General features: G+C 59.2%; 1 protein-coding gene across 1 annotated transcript in view; it reads right to left on the bottom strand.

Annotated features, from left to right (window-relative positions):
• LOC123025336 (WT1 interacting protein) overlaps window positions 1–20691 on the bottom strand; it is a 47319-nt gene that overhangs the window by 26304 nt on the left and 324 nt on the right. The window contains exons 2-3 of the mRNA XM_044433925.1: window positions 20513–20688; window positions 5631–5732 (exon numbers count right to left, since the gene is read on the bottom strand). Of these exons, the coding sequence (XP_044289860.1) occupies window positions 5631–5732; window positions 20513–20688 (278 nt within the window). The remainder of the gene's footprint in view (window positions 1–5630; window positions 5733–20512; window positions 20689–20691) is intronic.

The raw sequence follows: 20691 nt of genomic DNA, 5'->3' as shown, positions 1-20691 counted from the left end.
CGGTTCACGGGAGGGCGGCAGCTCGTAATCCCCGGGGGGCAGAAGCACCCCTGTGGCCGCCAAGCAGTGCCGAAGCGTGGGCAAGGCGGCGGCTGCAGCGAGGGAGGGCCCGGACTCTGGAGTGCGGGGCTCCAGTCCGCCCGTCCAGTCGCTGCCGCTCAGCCTCCCTCGCAGGGTTGCTGTTGTGAGGACAGGCCTGAGCAGAGGGGGAGGAGACCGCAACAAGCTGAAAGGAAAACGGGTTGGGAAGTCAATGTAATAACTAACAGGCGTGGCAGGCGAAGCGCCTCATGGCCAGAAGCCGGTCCAGGGCAAGCGGAGGCCAGCGGAAAGGCGGGCGACTTTGCGGAAATGGTCTGCCAAAGGGCAGGCGGGGCGCGGCAGTGGCGCAAGCGCCTCCTTCGTGCAAAGAGCAGGGGAGGAAGCTGAGAAGCTGAAAGAGCCCCGCGCTTTCTCCTCCGAGGACTTCCAGTGGGCTCTGAGAGCAGACCGCAGAGGAGCCCCTTGCAGCCCCCGGGCCTAAGGCAATCTTGGAGGCGCTCCAGGGGCAACAGCCCCACGGGGCAAAGGACTGGGTGCAGGAAATACCAGCCCCTTTTAGCTTACAGGTCGTCGGGCCGGTAAATGAGCCTGAAGCGAAGCGCTTCCCGTTTTACAGGGGGCACAAAATGGCACGGAAGCAAGGGAGGTGCCCGTGTGCTTGGAAGGGGCATGGAGCTCTCAGAGCTGGTGGGCTGGATCTGGCCCACGGGGCCGGCTGGCGTGGGGGACGGGCCTCTGTCGCACCAGCAGCCCTTCTGGCGCGAGTTCGTCCACACCTGGCCTTCTCGCTTGGGCTGCTTGCCTTGGGGGCCTCCCAACTCCTTTACTGCATGTTGCAGCAATGATATTTTGCGTTTCTGTGGCTGCTTGCAGCCGTACTTGACTGCACGTCACCCTGACAGCAACACAGTTGAAGGTAGGTTTCTAAATCCTTTCGAAAAACAAACAAACTTCAGAGGGCGAGAAAAAACCGGCATGATAGAAGGCCTTTCTCTGCAGAAACTCCCCTCCACATTCTGCACAGTTCTGCTTTGTGACATCCTAGGCTGTGAATGTGTAGGATTTGTTAAAGAAAGGTGCATTTGAGTGGGACAAATCAGCCCGCAAGGGTCCACTGTTTGTGAGATTAAGGTCTCCAAAGTACCTGGGATTTAAGAATTGGTATTTGTGCATGTGCCATTCAAACAGCCCTGGCATGCTCCTATGAAGCTTTTTTTTTTTTTTTTTTTTTTACAATAGTTCTTTTAAAATTAAGGGCATGGGGTATTCCTAACCCTTTTTCCCCGCACCCCAGGAAAGGGGGGTTTGGAAAGGGGAAAAACACGCAGACTCTGCTCCCCTTCCAAAATGCTGCTGCGTTTCATGGGCTGTCCAGCTTTTCGCCCGAGGGTTTGACTCATCCGTTGAGGATGCAGCCAGAATTCGGGAAATTTGGCCACGGACTGGTCCAAGAGGATCTTTCCAGCAGCACAGGCATTGCTCGTTCCACCCCGGCATTCACATTTTTTGACTGTGGGAAAGAAAAGCAGGAATGTTCTCGCGCAGTTCTGTCCTCCAGGGTGAGGCCAGGCAGGAAGCACAGAGAGGCCCCGCCGAACGTTTCCGGATGACTAAGGAAATTCTGTGCCCGAGTGGGGTGGACTGGAGCGGCGTCGACTGTGGGCCCTGCAACCCAGCCGCCCCTCCGAGGCTGCCGGCGTGGCGTTGCCCGGGTACTTCCCAGCGCCTCTTTGGAGACCCGCAGTGGGAAAGGCCGGAGGAGGGGCGTGCGTGTGTGCAAGCACTGGGCCCGGAACCGCGTATCTGTGCAGCCGCCACTGCCACGCGCTCGGCCGTCTCTTAAAACGAACGAAGAGATTCACAGAAAGCCCGACTCCATGCTGAGTAGCCACTTTTGTAGGTAACAGCTCGCCCACCGCCTGCTTCACTCGGCCTCATGGAAACGAGCTGCATTCCGGTGCGTGTCGCCGTTCCCCTCTCCCCGCTTCCCCGTGTGAGAGCCAACCGGCGGGCCTTGCATCCAGACCCAAGCGAGCCAGGAGTGCGAGCCGGTGCACACCGCTGGCTTATGAATCCTGGGCTGCTTGCGGGCGAAATCCCAGGTTCCCCCGTCCACCGTCACAGTGAGAGAAAAGAACCAGTTCTTGTTTGCTTGCCCGCTTGTGCAAGGAGGAAAATGCGAGCAGACGTCTGAGCACTCTGTGTGCTCGAGCGAAGCCAGGAATCCCGGCTTGCTGTTCTGCCTGCGCACAGCGCAACTCGCACTCTGCACATTTTTGTAGTGTGGCAGTAACCGCTGCCCACGCCACACTCCACACGGAGGGAGCATGTCCTCAGAATCTGCTGGGATGCAGCGATTCCGGCCCGGACGAGCCAAGGGGGAGATCCTGCCCTGACAAAAGGAAGCTTAAAAGCCCAGCGGCTGCTCTGGCTGAATCAGGAAGTGCGTGCGGGAGAGACCTGCGTCCGGATGGACGTTTCCCACATGCCGTGCTCCCAGGCCTTTCCTACCACCAGGACGGAGGGAAGAGCATTTCGAGAGCGGAGGGCCAGAAGGGAGATGGACCAAAGCCCCAGGCAGCTCCTCCCCCAAAGAGGCCACGTCTCGCCTCCTCCCCACATGCCTGAACCTCAAACCGCTGCAAACGTGGCCCCCTGGACCTGTTCCCACCACCCTCCAGATGTGTGGGACTACAAATCCCCTCATCCCCTCCAGAGCACAGCAGTGGCCCTGTTTATCTGGAAGGCAAGGTCGTGCCCCCCCCACACACATTCCTCTTTCCGAAAACCTTTCAGCCCTGCCTTGGGATGCCAAAAGCAGCCTTCGCTTCGCACCCACCCTCGCATTCTCTGGGCTCAAACCGGGTGCATGCTGAGTCGCTCGAAAGGCATCACAAGCTTTCCGGAGCTTCTGTGGCTGCCAGAAGAGACAGTCCTGAAGGAAAACCTGCTACTGAAAACCAAAGGAAGCCAAGTCCCCGGAGCAGCTGAACCCCCGGATAATTCTGCAGAGATGGGGTGCTCGCGCCCACGCTCTCCCACGGACGCCCCGCTTCTTCTCAAAGGGCCCACTGACCCAGCACAATGCCCAGTATCTGCAACGACTCCTCTAAAGCTCAAGAGGCACGCAGGCAGGCAGACAGACAGACAGACGTTGGCCAAGACAAAACAAAATCTCCTTGCAGCTTTTTAAAAGGAGCTGGCCCACATTCCGTGGCGAAGGCGATTTGGATGCAAATCTCCAGCCGAACACGCCTTTGCCTCGGCCAATAAACACAAAACTCCGTCCCTGCGAGAGAAAAGGCTTGCCGCTAAAATAGCAGCAGCTCTACGTAAATAAGCGACATTCTTCCGGGCTGAGGTCACTGACTTCTATTCTGTTTCACCCCCAGTCTGGGGTCTGACAATTTAAGCATGGGAGAGAGGCGAGGGAGAGGGGGAGGGAAAGGCCGGGCCTTCCATTTTAAATGCTTTATCTAAAGGGGTTTAAGTTTCAGGTTTTGAGGAGCTGCGTCCCGTCCGAGGGCTCCTTCAAACTAAAGGAGTTCTGGAAGTGTCCCAGTGGCGATCCGCAGGGAGGGAGGAGAGAAATTCCCCTGCAAATTAACGCTTCAGGAGAACGCAGGGCGGGGGCGGGGGGGGGGGAGGCGTTCACGGATTTTATCTCCTTTTATACAATTCACTATATTCATGGGACAACCTGTGCCGAAAGTTAGCACGTACAGCTGCTTTTCAGCATCGGTCGGGGCATGTCAACCGCAACCAACCAATAATACTTGCTCCAAAGGAAGCGATGAAAACAAATATGACAAGCATTCAGCACGGGACCCAAGTTCAGGTTCCTGGGAATTTACTTTTAGGGGACACTCCAAAGGCAGTGTTCACGGAGGAAATGCGGATTTTGCAGCCCATGGAAGAGTTCCAGTCCCCAGGGTGCAATTTTGGAAGATGGGCTGGGATTGGACCAGCTCTCTCAGCCTACTTGGCCCGACTTCCCCAACCGGGAACCCTTCAGGCAGTCCGGACTACAACTCCCAGAATCTCCCTCTGCTCGCTGGGGCATGTTGGGACTTGCAGGCTCACACCTTTGGAGAGCGCCAGGTGGGGGGACGTGGCACCGCTCATCTCCGGCTCGGTGTACTCGCAGAAGCGGGAAGACGTGGTAGCCACGCCTGGCGTGCCCTGGGACACATCTCCAGGACAGTCTGCCCAGCACCGGGGGGAGCGAAAACGGATGCGGGCTGCTGATGGCCAGAGTGGTCTGGCAGGCCAAGGAGGCCCGCTTGGCACAGGGCCACCCAAGCCGCCCCCCTTCCTTTTGCTCCTTCCTAAAGAAAAGGTTTCCAGGAGTCTGTCCAAAGCCAGCCGGGCAAAACCGCTCCCAGGGACCGTTCCAAGGGGCTCTGGCTAACCTCCGGAGGCTGCCCGCTCCTCATGACGCGGGAGGGAGGGATGGTTCCTCTGGCGCAGCTGGTGGGGAGTGGCTGAGCATCTCGGGGGTCCACGAGCATTTCCCCAGATGGCCAGAACAAGGGCCAGCGATAGTGGCCCATGCAGTCTCCCTGGGCCACCAGCAAGGGGGCAAGCCAGACCGCCCATGACTCCGCCAGGAGTGCCATGGCTTTCAGCGAAACGCTACCCGAGCCCTGGCCCTGCCCCGTTCCCCACCTGGGCCCCCCCTGCTGCGTCGAGTCACAACTTGGAGCATCCCTGCCCCTGTAGTGGCAACACTCCGGGATGGTCCCCCATCCCAGCCGCAGACACGCAGAAAGCCAGCCACGTGCAGCAGCCCCCTGGCCAGCCCCAGAGGTGCCCGGCTGCGACCCCAGGCGGCTGGGAACGACATGGACGCTGCCCACCGTGCCACAAGGGTCGGGTCAGCCCAGCTGCTGGATTGCACGTCAGCAATTTCTTCTGAGCACAAACACGAGCCATGCAGAGAGAGCACAGCCCACCAGGAGGGCCTTCAGGACAACCCTCTGCAGAAGACGTGGTCTCCCAACTGGAGACACGGAGGATTAAAAAGAGAACTTCTGGCCGGCTGAGCACGGCCGCAGCCTCTGGGAATGTTTTGGCCCAGCTCATCCCCGCAAAAGCTTCAGATAAAAAGAGCTGCAGAGACAAGCGTTTTCTCAGAACATTTAACACTCCCCGAAGTAGCGACCTGACGGCCAACCTCTCTGGAGGGTGCTCGACAACAGAGAAAGCCCTGGTGGTCCAGCCCCCAGCGGACATCACCGGCCAAGGAGACAGTCACACGAGCGCCATGCCCACACCGTCCTCCACCGCAATTAAAACCACTTGCAGCTGGCCAGCCCAGAGGCTCCTTCTCAGTGCGCGTTCTGCTCCAGGTTGCTCACAAATCTCTTGGACGTCCTTCCGGCACCACCGCAAAATCACTCCGCCCCACCACGGCACCCCGGTGCAGCCTTCTCACTTGGCTGGCCAACTCCCCCTTCCACTTAGTTTACACTGAATTTCGAGAGGTGTCAAAACAAGTGCGGTGCCCCCCCAGGGAAGGCATCCCGGGCATGGGACCGGGAGTCCAGCGAGACGTCGGCGGAACTGGCTATCGACAGGCGACTTACCGCAAGAGCAGCAGGTGAAGCAGTTCGTGTGGTAGAGGTTCCCCATGGCTTGGCACGCCTGGCTGGCCCCGTAAACCCCCTTTCCGCACTTGATGCAAATACCTACGGAGAGAAAGAGAAGGAACGTTAGAAACCAGGAAGGCTCTTTTCCATAGCTTTCCCGGCTGAGTGACGTGGGATTTTGAGCTGCGCTTCAGCTGGGGCTCCATCAGAGATTTATGCCAAGAACTTGCTTCATTGGCTCTCTCAAAGGAGAAGAATGACGACCAGGCGGAATTAAATTCTTAACAGAGAGGAATGGTGATTTGACGGAGATACAGCGTGAATCCTCAGAAAATTGGCACTCCAGAAAGGGAAGCTGCAACTGCAACCCAGATGCATTACAAATACCAACCCCCACGCAGCTGAAAGCCCCCAGCAGTTTGGAGGAAAAGCGAAGGAAATGTCAGCAGAGTCTCGCTCAGGGGCCACTCCTCCCCTGCCCCAGGTAACACTTTTGCCCCATTGCAAGAGTTTGTTTTGGCCAATGCAGACCTCCCCGCCCCCCGCAGGCTGGCCCCTCACTGCCTCCGTGGGCACCCTTTCCAAATGTGAGTCATCACGGAGCAGCCAACGGGTTTCGGCCCAACAGAAAGAGCCTCTCGGCTCTCCTGCTCTCATTCCGGGGTTGGCAGAAGTCCATTTCCCAAGGAAGCATCTTGTCCTTGGAGAGCTCATTCACAAAGACTGCCTGGTGTCGCCCCTCCCCGAGCGAGTTCATTGATCGTGTCTCCCTGGGAAACGTGAGAATCTTCTGCCCGTCTTCTCTGCTCACTAACCCTTGAGGCCAATGAAAGCAAATGCACCCCCAGCCAAAATGCGACCCCTGCACGGCCGCCAGAGCCAAACTCCAGCCTCTTTCGGTGACCAGCCACTCGCCGCTGGACCCCCAGGATGGCTAACCTGAGTTCAGACTTGGTTCCAACAAGATTTCTTCTAAAATTGGATGAACGTGCGCAAAGGTCACAGGCCGGGCCTCACACCGGCTGAGTGCCAGCACTTGCTCAGGCGTTCCCAGTTGCCTTCTGCACAGACGCCCGCTGCAGAATCAGCCGCACCGTGGCTCTGGGGCGGGGGAAGGGTAGCCCCCTGCCCGTGCAGGGCCTGGGCCACGGCAGCCTTTGCTGTGCAGGCGTGTCACTAGTCATCTTCCACAGACTGGGCAAAGTTTCACGGCGCTCACCACTCTTGCGTGCCTCCATTGCCACAGCGGGGGTCCCCATGGTGGACGACCGTTTCCATCAGTCCCAGCCAAAGTAGCCAGTGATGAGGGAAGATGGGAATAGTAGTCCAACAGCACTGGGGCAGGGCGGGGGGGGGGTTGGCATGTGCCTCTGATCCCCACGGATTGGAAGGTGGCCTGACGGCAGACATTGTTTTCCCGGCATTCTCACGCTGCCTCTCTGGAGCCAAAATGGCAACGGCTATGAACAAGGACACACACGCTCTGGTTATGGCAACACTTCCTGGAGCTTTCAGACTGATGCCCTGTCTCAGTCCTTTCTTTCTGCCCAGGAGGAGACCTTTCCTGGCCTCAAGGGGCTCTCCACTAAAAGCATCTTTTAGGAGGGAAGGAATGCAGGAAAAGCAAGCTGGCGGGAAACCGGAAAGGCACAGCGTGGGCTCGTTCCGGAGGCCAGCATTTCTGCCCGCTGTTCACCACCGGCCCTGCTCTGCCTTCTGGCCTAAAAGGAAACCCGCAGCGCCGCCGGCACAGGCCCTCCCTCAGCAAAATCCTGCAAAAGTGTGTGCGGGGGGGGGGTGCATCCTGGCCGGCAAGACTCCCATGGGCTGCGAGGCGAGGCGAGGCGAGAGCATCCCTGGTGGGGGATGGTCCAGCCTGTGCCCCGGAGCCTCATCCGCAGCAGGCCCCCCGCTGCAGGTGCCTGTCCTGGCCACGGGGGGAGGATTCTTCTCTGGGGGGGCAGTGGAGGAGCAGTGCACCCGGCCTGGCCAGATCCCCTGTCCGGGGCCCTTTGAGATCCCTCCGGGAACAAAGGCGCCAGTGTTGGTGCACAAAAGCGGGAGCGGGAGGTGTGGCACCCCTCTGGCCGCTTGTCAAGCCTGCTGAGCCCCCCCCCCAGCAAGGAGGAATCCAGGCCCTGCTGGTAGGAAGGGGGCGGTGCAGCCACACTCCCCACCGAGCTGCTTGGCTGGGGGGCAGCCCCACGGCCTCCTCCCCAACTGCTCCCCAGGTCCTCCCTGGCTTGCAGGAGGGGGTCATCTGAGGCAGGGGTGGCCAGAATGTGCCCCCCCGTGGACTCCTCCAGCCTCTGGAAGAGTTTCCCCTCTGACTCCTGTTTGACCCCTGGAATGTTCTGTCCACTAAAGCAACCACAGAATCCTAGAAGTCGAGTCGGAAGGGGCCCTGAAGGCCATCCAGTCCAGCCCCCTGCTGCTGCAGGACACCACTCGCATGCTCGCTCATTAGTCCCTTATGCTAGCATCCAGGAGCTCTTGATGCCTCGGAAGTGCGCACTGTGCGCTGCGCTGTAATGTCCAGCAAAGCCTCTGCATGAATCAAGGGAGCTCTCTTGCCTGTCCAACCCCAAAGTTCCCTTTGTCCTTCCCCTGTATTTGTCCTGCCCTGCCTCTTGCGCTGCTGAAGCTCAGAGGAGAAGTCCGCAGGGGCTGGAACCGGCCCCTTTCCAAAATGTGCGACACAGCACCTTGACGGATGTGGCCACGTGCATTTTGCAAATGGTGCTACTGGTGGGCTGTAGGATTGCACGGCTCCACGTAACCCACTGAAATCAAATCCGGAGCGTGTGGAATGGCCCATGGCCAGCTCTGCTGGCAACACCTATCAAAGCAACTCCGCTCCGGCTGGAAGGGGGGGTGCAGAAGAGGAACGCAGGAACGCCCCATTCTTATCGCTAATACTGCATTTATGCAAGGTGCATCAAGGAGGCGGCACAGACCCGTTCACTTCTTTCGTTCCCAATGGAGACACACTGGAGGCCGCACTGACGTGAGAGTAACTAAATGCACCTCAGGCTGGCCAACAAGACTCTCCGGGGAAGGCAGGCGGGCCTGAGACGAGGCCGCGCATTTTCCAATCCGGCATCCGACACTTCGGGAGCCCCGAGACCCCCTGGTTATGACGCAAAGGACTCAGCTAGTCTACATTCGCCTCAGGTGTTGCTTGGGTGTTCTTGTGATTTCTTTCTCCTTTGAGGCTTGCTGTGAACTTGTGTGTCCCGACTGCAAATTCGTCCAAAGCGCAGGGGGGACTGGGCCAGGGGAATCACGCGACGGAAGAGGGTGCCTGGGCCAGCCACTGCGGCACACAGCCCTGGCTTGAGCGCATCGGAAGATGCGGAGGCCCCCATTTATCTAGAGAAGCCATCAGCCAGATGGAGAAATGTTTCTTTCTTTTTTCCACATTTGTTTTTCTCACTGCCTTCCTCCTCCTCCTACCCTGTTCCCTTCCCCTGGGAATGAGAGACGAGGGTCAACATTCCGATCAGGAGAGGGAGGGCCAGCAAAATATGCCGTGCGGGGGAAAGGGAGGAGGCCCGGAGGGTCCCCGCCCCAGCCTGACTTTTCTCTCCCACGACGGATCAGGTCCCCACCACATTTGCACAGGCTCACGCGGCACGCTCCGGCCCCGCTGCCCATCTCCCTGAATGCTGGGAAGCGTGCTGGATTTGCCGATTCAGAAACAACTTCAGGCGAACTGGCCCTGTGCTCGGAGACCCAGAGGCCGCATCTGGATGCAATCCTGCACAGGAAGCGGCTTCCTCTGCTCTCCAGCACGTGCTGGCAAGGACCAGAGCAGCTCCGAGATGGGTTTCTTGCCATGTTTCAGCTTCGCTTATAGCTATGATTTGTACGCGGCCGATTGCATCGACCGCTGCTTCTGCGGGTCTTTTCAAGCACACCGGCAATCCTTCTGCGGGGTTCTCGGGTAACGGCCTGAGGAGGCCATGAACAGGATGCAAATGGAATGGTACCCATGCTCCCCAGCAGCTGGCGCACACTGCATCCGATGGTGGAGGTAGCCAGGAGCCAATGGGGAAACAGGCATGGGTAGCCTTGCCCCGCTGAGAATCTGCCTGAGCCCCCTGAAAGCCTCCCCAACCAAGGGCGACGGCCATCCTCTGGAACAGCAAATCCCGCAAGATGCCGAGACTCTGCTGCTGCCCACTCCCCTCCAGGGGCGCTAAAGCCCCACCTCCAGCTGCTACTTCTTGGCACGATCCACACACTCCAGCAAGGAAACATGGCAGCCAGGAGAAGGACACCAGTGTCCACCTCCAGGCGAAGGAGCTGGGTGGGCTTGGAGGCCGCAGATCGGAAAGTGAATTTATCTGCCCAAAATGGTGGGGCTCCAGCACCTGGGAGCAGCCCTCCCTGGTGGACCTGCCACGTACCCCTCTGCCCATGGTAGGCCCAAGACACGGGCTCCGTGGAAGGTCTTCAAACCAGGGCAGGGAGCTTGCTTTTCTGGGGGGCTTGTCAAGCGTGTGGAAGCTCCTGTCATGCCTGCAGGGGCACGCCTCATGCAGAACGTACAGGTGGGCACGGGGTCGAAGAGCAGGCCAGGGTGGCTGCCGCCTTAGCTGTCCTCGAGAGAGTCGCCTGGAGAGCAGGGTCGGCTCTGGTCCCTTCCTTTGCTCCATGATGCAACGCCATGGAGGGGCAAGACCAGGATGTCACGGCCGGCCCTTCGTTCAGCATCCAGGTGTGGCTTGCAGGTGAAAGCCGTCGTGGGGACACACAGGCACAGGGCACTGTGCCTTTCCTCTTTGAATGTTTACCGAAAGTCACTTCCTGGGAAGCAGCCAACCTGCAGGTGGGAGGTGAATCCACTTGCTGCAGTAAAAATAACAGAGCGCGCTTTGAGTAAAGACCCCTTTTCGGCTGGAAATTGAGCAAGAACAAGGGGCTGTCTGCAACAAAACGCCCGGGTCAGACACGGAGCGCTAGGAGACCACTCTGCCAGTAGGCAGAAGCAGCTCAGCTTCGGGCTGGTTGGGCCACCTCCTCTTCCCTCCATGCAGGGAGAAGCTTCCTCCAAGCCATCCAGGTGGGCCAAGCCATCCAGAGACCACCTGCCCACAAGAGGACGGGAACGACGCCAGGCCGCCTTCCCCGCCTCTCCCCCGCCTCGTGGGCGCCCGTCCCAGGAGAGCCGTGGAGGGCGGGTGGTTTCCGTGCCCACCGATGCCATGGGCTCCTCCGTGCTTCTCCCTGCCCGGAGCAGGGAACCTGATGGAGCAACTCGTGTGCTTTTCCCGGTTCCTCCCAGCGGTGGCGAGAAGAGTGCAAAGGAAGGCTGAACTTGGCTGGGCCAGCCTTGCACAGCCCGTCGTTATCTCCATCCCATAATCTGAGATCAGAGATAAGGGCAGGTGCCTGATGTGCTGCTCACACTCACCGGAAGAGGAAGCATCACGCAAAGGAACCCCGCATTAACTCCAGTTGCGGTTGGGGACAAGGTGGTGGCGCATGGAGGGAAGGCCAGGGAGTCTGCAGTGGCTCTGAGGGCCAGAGCGCTCTCAGCGGGCATCGTGCGAGACGGCTGGGCCCGGAGGCCAGTTCCATGCTCCCAGCCCAAAGCTCTCCCGACGCTTGGCCCGCAACATGCCTCAGGCCCAGCCAGACTGGGGAAGTCTTTGCCGCCAAGCCAGGCCAGGCCAAGCCAAGCCAAGCCAAACGCATGGCCAGGTTCCATGAGCAAAAGTCCCAGTTGGAGCCCTGGAGGAAGCACTCCAGGCAAAATCTGCTTAGATCGATTTGAGCAAGTCGCCTCAGCCTTCCGCTGAGGGACTGAGCAACGTCTGGCAAGGAGCGTGGAGGACAGCCCAGCGCAGGGAGCAGCACCGCCGCGTCACGGCGGGGAAACAGCCACGCCGTCTGCCAGAGCTACGCGGAAGTGCAGGACGGGGATCCTCCCGCTGCTTCGGAACAACTTTTGTGCCTGGGATGCGGCCGCTCGTTGTTCTCCGTCCACGAAACAGAGGCTGCGCCTGTCGGGAGAATCCGTTCTGGAGCGAAGGGGGACTCGCAGCACAATTCCACGGCTGCCTGTTCCGCAGCCGTCCCCACTGAGCTCACTCCCACGCGAGTGCCCGCTGCATCCTCTCTCTGGAGCCGTGCTCCGTGCTCTGCTCCCTGCACCGCACACGCTAAAAGACGCCCAGGACCGTCTAATTTACACTAGTTTAAGCGTGCATGGCCCCAGTGAGGATGGCGGCCACTCCTCGCCAAGGCCAGGGAATTACGCCTCCTGCCTCCCACACCTCCAACACGGCCTGCTTTCTAAAAACCCTCCTCTGGGTTGGCTAACAAAAGGAAAGTGACGTTTGAGCCTCCCCCCCGCCCCCCGGGCAGGGGCTCCAACAAAGCAGAAGAACGGAAAATTCTCGGCCTGTTGAACGACATCTTCCCCGGGACTGGAAAGACCACCAGGTGGGTGACAGGTGAGACTTTCAGGGCTATTCCGGAATGGGGGTGCCGCCTCAGTCTCCCTTCTTCATCATCCCCTGCTGCCCTCCCTTTGGAGAAAGGCCTTCCCCAGGGGAGAGGGTCTGGGTAGAGATATATGGGGAAAGGCCATGCTTTAGGGGACCTTGCCCAAACCAGTTGGCAGGGTCTTCACATCCGCCCTGAGCCAGGTCTGGAAACAGACTAGATCACAAAGGCCCGCTGCACCGTGACCGGGCAGACCATACTTGGTTAAAAATCTCACGGCCAGTTTGGCTCAGCTGATGTTTCAGAAGGAAAGGCTGTGGGCCAGACTGGCGGATACCATGTCCCTGTCCAGGGGTGAAAGGGCAGCCCACAACTCCAGAGGCGAGGTGGAGGCTGCTCTCAGGACCTTGGGCCCGATTCTTCCCAGGAGATCAGGCGAGAGACAACAGACATTCTGTTTCTCTGAACTCTTCTGACGGCTGTTTCCAGGAATAGGATCCAACTCGACCACATTCCATGTATTTTCTCCACTCTGCTGCCTTCCCAGGAGACGCGCCTTTTCCAGCCAGCTCCAACAAGTCAACCAAAGCAAACTACTTGGGTGTACTTCTCATGCCCTCCCAATGTGCTGGACTAGGGGATCATGGGAGTTCTGGTCCAAACCAGCTGGAGGACACCAGATTGGGGAAGGTTGGTTGAAACCAATACAATCAGAAGTTCCGCCTGGGAGATGCCCTCTGGGTCCCTGCAGACAATTCAAGATTTAGAAGTGCCCCAAGTTATGGTATACACCAAAACAGGAATATTTAAAGGCAGACACAAAGGAAATGTAGGAGCGCAGGGGCAACTTTAAAAACACGCTTCTGAATCCAACCTGTCAACAAATTGCCTCTGGGTTAATGCAGTGCACTCCAAAGCGTCCGTAACCTTCAGCTTTATTCTGATGGGGCCTGCAGGTCCCTGGCTTCCAAGCCGCTTCTGGCCCAACTCAAACCACTGGACACGACCTTGAAAACACCACACGGCTTGGGATAAGTGGAGGACCGCTCTCTTCCACAGAACCCCTAGAGACTCGCATCCTGGCGCATGAAGGGTTACAGTTCTCTGGGATGCAAAAGAAAAGGACTGCAGAGCAGCTCCCCTGAGCAAGCTCCCCTATGGCCACCCTTGTCCGACTGCCGGGATCGGCTTTTCTGTTCCACGGCCTCTTGTACGCCCATGTTTCAATCTCCCCCAAACCTTTCGGTTCTTAAATGAGGGTTGCACATGGCTTGATTTGCCGCCTCTTTGCTTCGCCTCACGCGAACATAATTTTGCCTTTCTTTTTAGGAATGTGGCTCTACGCTGGAAGCAACACTGAACGTCTTTCCTTGAAAAACGGGGTTTATTAAGGTCCCTGTCACGAATTAACTAAATTCTACGAACGGATTAAGAGTCACAAATCTATGCGTGGTTTCCATGCCTAAGTTGCTTCGAACAAGCCCACCTCTGTCTGCACTTTGAGAAGGCATCCTCAGAGGGACCCCCGGGGGACTTATCCCGAGAAAAACAGAATCATCTCCAAAGCTGTTTGCGCGAGCCCCATGGAGTAAGTCTGCTGCTGGGGGCCTGAGCTTTCTGCCTAAACTTGCACAGCATTTGGAAGCACCGGGGCAGAACAGACGGGCTCAACCTTCACCAGGCAGGAGGGGCTGGGGAAGGCCCCTCTCACTCCGGAGGAAGACTGTCTGTCCAAAAGATACTCCGCCGGACCAACCTTCTGCCACGGGCAGCTTCGTATCTGCCGACAAGTATTGTCAACCATGGATTTAGGCTTCATTTATTTGGTCCTTTTTTGGGGTGGGGGGAGTCCTTAAACTGGAAAAATATAATGGGAGCAGATGCAGTATCTCCGAATGTTTACAAGTATCCCAGTACAATTTCTACGTAAGAGAACACTGAATTCACATGAGGTGTGGAATAATTTTCTCCTTTGAACAGCTCAGAGCAAATACACGTGGTGTCCTGGAACAAAAATCGACACTGAGTTGGTTTGTTTTTTGCTTCTTCTTTTGCTTGTGTTTACTAAATACATGGTGAATAAACAGATGAATAAGATCATTCCCTTAAGCCACAGAGACTCTGAGACAGGAATACAGTGGCACCTTGGCTCACGAATGCCTCGGGTCACGAACAAAAATTTCATGAAAATTTTGACTTGGGTCACGAACTCCGCTTTGGGTGGCGACCGAGATCACAGCCATCTCCCTCCCCCCCCCGCCGAGGGGGGAGATGGCCAGGATCGTGGCTGCGCTCGTGCAGGGAAGACGTGCGTGATCGCGGCTGCGTTGCGCCCACCTTTCCTGCAGGAGCGGCCCGCGATCACGCACGTCTTCCCTGCACGAGCGCAGCCGCGATCCTGGCCGTCTCCCCCCTCGGGGGCTGGGGAGATGGCCGCGATCGTGCTGGTTGCGGGGGGGAGATGGCCGAGATCGCCCCGTCTTTCCTGCAGGAGTGCGCCCATGCCAGGGTTTCTTTGAGAAGCACCACCCCAACACAAACGTAACGAACAGAGTGTCGAACCTGAGGAGCGACAAGGTGGTCTCTCATTTCCGGAAGGTTATGCAGTGCAGGAAAAAACAAGTGACTATAGACAGATTTTCCACCAAAACTGACCCTGCAGCTGAGAGACAAAGGAGAGAGGAGACCCCCGAAAGCGATCTCCCCAATATCCTGATGGAGGGGGTCTCCCCCTCAAAACAATAACCTCCCCCCCCACCCAGGTTAGTGCTCTCCACTGCACTGTGCAGTTCTTTGTTGTTGTCACTTTGTTTCAACATTTCTGATACAAAAAAATAGTTGCAGAACGGATGAACCTTATTTACATTGACTCTTATGGGGGAATTTGACTTGCGTCACGACCAATTTGGTTCAAGACCAGAGTCCTGGAACGGATTAAGTCCGTCAGGTGAGGTGCTACTGTATTTCCCAATGGAAACCGAATGTTTTTTGAAGCCAAATGCCCCCATTCCAGGGCAAACTGTCCCAACCCACCCTTTTCCAAAGAGCTTCAACACCTGCAGCTCCCAGGTACGCTCTCCCCTCCCCCAACAGCCTCCATTCCGGAAGACCATCGCTGCAAGACGAGGCAGATGCTTCGGCATCCACGATCGGGCCGACATCTTCCTCCTCAAGAACTAGAATGCACGAGAAGCAGGCTGAGAGTATTCCAGCAATTTCCTCCTGTGGGAAAGTGCTGATGACTGGGGCCAGGGGATTTTGAGTCCCAGAAGGCAGGAACACGCTGTTTCCTTTGATACGCCGCATTCGACGGCCTGGAGACGCAATTCCGGAAGGGCGAGCACATCTCCGTGCTCCTCCTCCATCAGCGGAGAGGCCACGGATAGCCAAGCCCATGTTCCGTAATGTCCCATGCGCTAGGAGAAGCAGCCAAGAAGCTGCGGCTGGTCTCACCGGCACCAGCTTCCCATGTGGTGGAGGGAGAGCATGCGTGAGCCGCAGGCAGCATTTGGAACGCCTGTGCTAGCAGGGGTCCTAGGTGCTGCATTTCACAGATATTAACCTGGATGGCTAACCACAGGCTATCCCTGGAAGAGGGGGAAAAGGAAGAGAGTGCTGGAAGCCAAGCTAGAAGGACTCCCCGCGCACGATACTCCGCCAGCGCTTCTCAAGAGCGACAGAGAGCTCCGAGCTGCCGATGCACTCCGCATTTCCGCACATGCCCTCGCTGGCGACCACCACAATCCGCCAGCAGCCTCCCTGCACGGCCGCGAGGCCCCACATGCCGCTGCGGCCCCCAAGGAGCACTCTGGGGTGGGGCTCTTTCCCAGTGCGAGGCATTCTGGGGCACAGGGCCATTCCCGGGGGGCCCTCCGTGGGCTGTGGCGAGGGAGGCGAGAGGAGAAGAGGGCCACAGGGCCAGCCCTGCTGAAGCCCGCCTCTCCTCCTCCTCACCCCCACCGTCCTCCTTTCCTTGTCTGTCCTCTACTTTTAGATTGTGGCAGGAACCATCCCGGCTAACAGATGATTTGCAGCCTCCAGTGGCTCTTCTGGCTTGTTGCTTTACGCAAACGCATGCATTGCAGCAAGGAGCCGTGAGAACTCCAGCTTCCATGAGCCCCCTCCCAGGGTCTGTTCTGCCTCTACTGTTCCTCATGGCTGGCACAGCCCGCCCCACCTGCTCCAGCCTTCCGAACAGAGGGCTCAACTCTCACGGAGGGCTCACGGAGGTGGCAAAAATGGTCTCTGAGTGGCACTTCTTCAGACCACAGGTGGGGATGCCCCTGGCAGCACATCCTTCCACAGACATGTTTTAAATCCAGCATGATCCCTGGGGACCTTCTGGTGGGAAGCGGAAGATTCGAAGGACAAACAGGGCCTTTTTCAAGAGGAGTCCCTGGAAGAACCTCCACAGTCCCGAAAAAGCCTAAAGCTACAAAATGGGTCAAGGCCTTTTAACAGTCCAGCTGTCTCCTCCTGGAAGGGCAGAGCAGACCACACTGCAGCCCCGGGCAGCCAACCAGGGGCTTCTCTCGGCCTTACCTCTCAGCTGAGACAACAGCCTCCTGTTCTCCTAGCACATGGGTCCTCAAACTATGGCCTGTGGGCCAGATCCGGCCCGCCATGCCCATTTATCCAGCCTGCCATAGAGGTTTTGGACTCAACTCACCATGCGCACATGGCAAGCTGGCGCCTTGCCGCGCTTGCCCCCCCCCCCCCCCGCCCACACTGGCTTGGCGGCCCGCGCCCATCGCCGGCACCTTTCGACTGGCCCCTGTTGAAAGAGTCTGAGGACCCCTCTCCGAGCAGGCCAAGGTTCCAACCAGCAGGAACAGTGTGCAGCTATCACAGGTCCGACTTTCACGCCACCCTGCTCTGCCCACAGCTTCCCATGAGCCTCCAGGTCCCACGACATGGAACATGTTCCTAGAGGACTGTTATCTCAGCAAGCCAGTTTTGGCCTGGCTTCACCACGGCTGTTTCCCATGCAATGAACGTCGCAGGGGGACCCATCGGGGGGAACGCCTGGCTGGAGAAGCCTTCACCAGCCCCTGCGTCGGTCCGCATGGAGACTACATTTATTTATTTAAAACATTTCGATGCCGCCCCCATCGCAACAAAGCCCCGGGGCGGCTCACAACAAAAACCAAACAAACAAACTTACAGGATCAAGGCCTGGCTCTCTCCTTCCCTCTCCTGAGCAGCCATCCCTTTGCAGCCCCCTGGAACCACATACCCACCCGAGGCGATTAGACCGGTGTAAGGGGAGACAGTTTCTCTGCTGGTGAGTCTGGGGGGGGGATGCTTCCCACCCTGTCCTCCGATGTGGCCATGCTGATGGAGGGCTGTTAGCGCCACTGTGTCAACAGTGCCCAGCTCCCCCCAGCCTGGATGGTGACCTCCTGAATTCTTGACCACTGGCCATGCTGGCTGGGGTGAATGGGAGATGGTGTGTATCATTTGGAGGGCCTCTGATTGGGAACCACCTTCTGGAAGCTGCCTTCCAGGAAAGTTGGGGCAACCCCACCCCCCCAGGACAGGCTGATGGGATCTGAGCCACCAAGTCACTGGGCAAGGAAGGGACTTTCAGGTTGGTGAAAGCGTTGGCCCAGCAGGTGCGCTCCACGCTAGGCATAATCAGGAGAGGAACTGCGAATAGAACGGCCAATACCGTTCTCCCCACATACAAGTCTTTGGTGCGACTGCACACAGAATACTGTGTACGGGTTTGCAAAGGACACAACTGCGTGGGGAAAAGAGCAGCACCCTAAGTAGTCACGAGCTGAGCAGGACGGGGCATCTTGGAGGGTCACGTGTGTGAGAAACAACCTGGTGGCGCATTTCAGTAACAACGTTTTGGCTAGTTTTACTAAACGTGAGGCACGAATATACTAGATCGGCTGGCCTAAGGCAAACGATCTGGGGTTCCACGCTTCCTGAAAGCTTCCATCGCTGCGGCTGGAATGATACCAGGCCACCCCGTGGCAGCACTCGCCCTGCCAAACTGCCTGCAAGCCACCCTCTGCGTCCTCCCACCCGCCGCCGTTGCCTGATAAACGCGCCATGATGCAGAATGGGAAACGGGCTCTGGCGGGTGGGCAGGGCAGATACCCGTGGGCACACTTCCACCTCCAGCAGCCAGTCCAAGGGCCCCCTGGGGCGAGAGACGGGGAGCATCCTGGGCTCCCAAGAGATCGCCGCAAGTGGCTTTCTCCAGCATCCTGCCAGATGCCACCCAGAGCAATCTGCGCACTGGGAGTGGCCTGGTAGGATCAGGCCCACGCATTCAGCGTCGGGATCTCAGCAGATACTTGTGGGAAACACACAAGTCGCGACCGTCTGCCAACGTGCCCAGGGTAGACTGCACCTGCCCAAAGGGGTTTCGGGCAGTGCCTGAAGTGCTGAACGGGGAACCAACCGGGGGAATCAAAGCTCAAGCCCCCAGCTGGCCATGCAGCTCGCTGGGTGGCTTCCTGCCAGTGACTCCCTCTCAGCCTAGCCTACCTCACAGGGTTGTCGTAAGGACAAAAGGCACTCTGAGTGCCTCACAAGAGGAGAAGCGGGAGGGTGCCAGTGCGGCAGCAGCAGTGAGGAGCCTCCCGTGAGTAAGTGCCTCTCCCGCGCCCCAGCTGGGCCTCGCCCCCATTCCTCCCGCAGGACCTCGCTTGCCCTCCCCCAGCTCCCCCAAGCAGTCACGCCGCCTGCCTCCGAGCCCTTCGGCTTCCCACGCGAGGGCTCTCCCTGCCTCAGCAAAGAGCACCGTCTCCCGCCCACGCCTCCCGCCCTTTGGCGGGTTCCACGACGGTCGATTCCCGAGATCCACCAGACGTGGGGAAACTGCCACATTGCCTTGCCAGGCCTCTGGAAGGGACTGAGAAGGGGCGTGGGGGGCAAACCAGCCCACGGCCCTGGAAGCGAGGACTGCCACACCAGGGGGCACACCGGTGCGGGCCTGGAAGTGCTCCGCCACAGGTGCGACCCCTTTGCACAGCGCGGCAGTCGAAGCGGCCACCACTGCACTCTCCTCGGGTGCAGCCCGTCCCTCCCAGGGGGTTGCAATCCTTCCCCAGGGCCCCTCACCTCGACTCCTGCCCGGAGTGCTCTGCTCCGGAGGCAGGCGTGTCCGTACCACGTGCTCTGCCCAGGCGCCATCCATCTCCTTCTCTCCTGCCCGGGGAGGAACACCGTGCTCCCCGGGTGAAACCCTTTGGGGACAGCAGGAGCCCAACGCTTGCGGCCTCCCACTCATCCCAGGGCCTTGCCCCAGGCCCTGCACGCACTCGGCAGGCCTTGTTTGCCCGCGCACAACTGTGGAATGGCGGGCACCTCTGCAGCCACCGCACCGGCCCCAAAACGCCATGCTGAGCAAGCACTGGCTCTCCTCTAGCTTCAAAAGACTATTCCCTGCGAGGGAATCCTGGGTCGCCACAGGCGAGCAGGCAAGAGGCTACTTGCAACTTGGCGCTTCTCATGTGACCAGGCCTGGGCTTGGTAGTCTTTGAACAGGTCTGGTCTCCAAATGGCCTTGGGAAATGGGCCTGCTAGGGGTGTCTTTGTGGGACGAGAGAGAACACAGCTCAGGATGCGCCCTGAGGAAGACTTTATTCCAAGTTCCCCAGAAGACCTACTGCGGGGGGGGGGGGGTTCCTCGCTTTGTTATGCACAATATCTGGCATATAAATATTTTAAGCAAGTAAGTAAATACATATCTGGCAATTTGAGGCGGGGGAGTAACGTGCAGCAACTGCCCCTGAAACCCACCAGGCCAAACCGCCGGAGCGGCGCTGCCCCTCAACAGGCAAAGAGAAACAAAGCCCCCCGAGAGAGCTAGGCTGCGGGCACCGAGGTCTGCGCTGCTTCAGGCGGAACCCCCACAAGGGAACCCCGAGGCTGCAAAACGGCCGAGGGGATGAACGGGCTCCTCGGGCCCCCAGTCTGGCCAGAGTTTCCCCCCTTCCCCAAGGCCGAGATGCCCCTCTGGGGCAGCCGACCCCAGCGCCCTGCAGGCTACAGCTGAGGCTCCTTCAAAAGCACCCCTCCGGCTTCTGACTCGCTCGCTCCCCCGCGAATGTGCCCCACGTCTCCCCAAGAGTAATTCTACCTTCAGACGGACAGAGCCCCCCGCACGGGCCCCGAGGGCCCCACCCAGAGCGCCCCACGGGGCTTCCCGAGGGCGCCGGGAGCAAGCCCTTCCTCGCAGCCGCGCCGGGGACGGCGCCCATGGCCGGCCCCGCCGCCCCGGGGGGCACGACGCCGCTTCCTGGGAGCCCCGCCGGAGCCGGCGGCGAGCCGTGGGGGGCCGCGCGCTCCGCGATCGCAACGGCCGCGCCAGCGGAGCCCTCCCGGGCTCGGCGTGCTGGCGAGAGCCGCCTTTCCGCGCCCCCCCCCCCCGGCCCCGCGAAGCGCCGCTCCCGGGCACTCACCGAAGTACTCCTTCTTCGCGTGCAGCTCCAGCTCCTTCTCCAGCTCCAGCGCCAGCGCCTCCAGCCGCCGCTCCACCTGGCTGGGGCCGCTCTCCCGGCACGGCGTGACCTGGAACGGCACCCTGAACTTGGCGGCCGCCCCCGGGGGGCCGGGCGCCGCCGGGCCCGGGCCCGGGGCG

This window comes from Varanus komodoensis, unplaced genomic scaffold (genome assembly GCF_004798865.1).
Source record: "Varanus komodoensis strain SLA01 unplaced genomic scaffold, ASM479886v1 scaffold27, whole genome shotgun sequence".
In the NCBI taxonomy this organism is placed as follows: Eukaryota; Metazoa; Chordata; class Lepidosauria; order Squamata; family Varanidae; genus Varanus; species Varanus komodoensis.
This window is presented reverse-complemented; position numbering and strand designations above follow the sequence as displayed.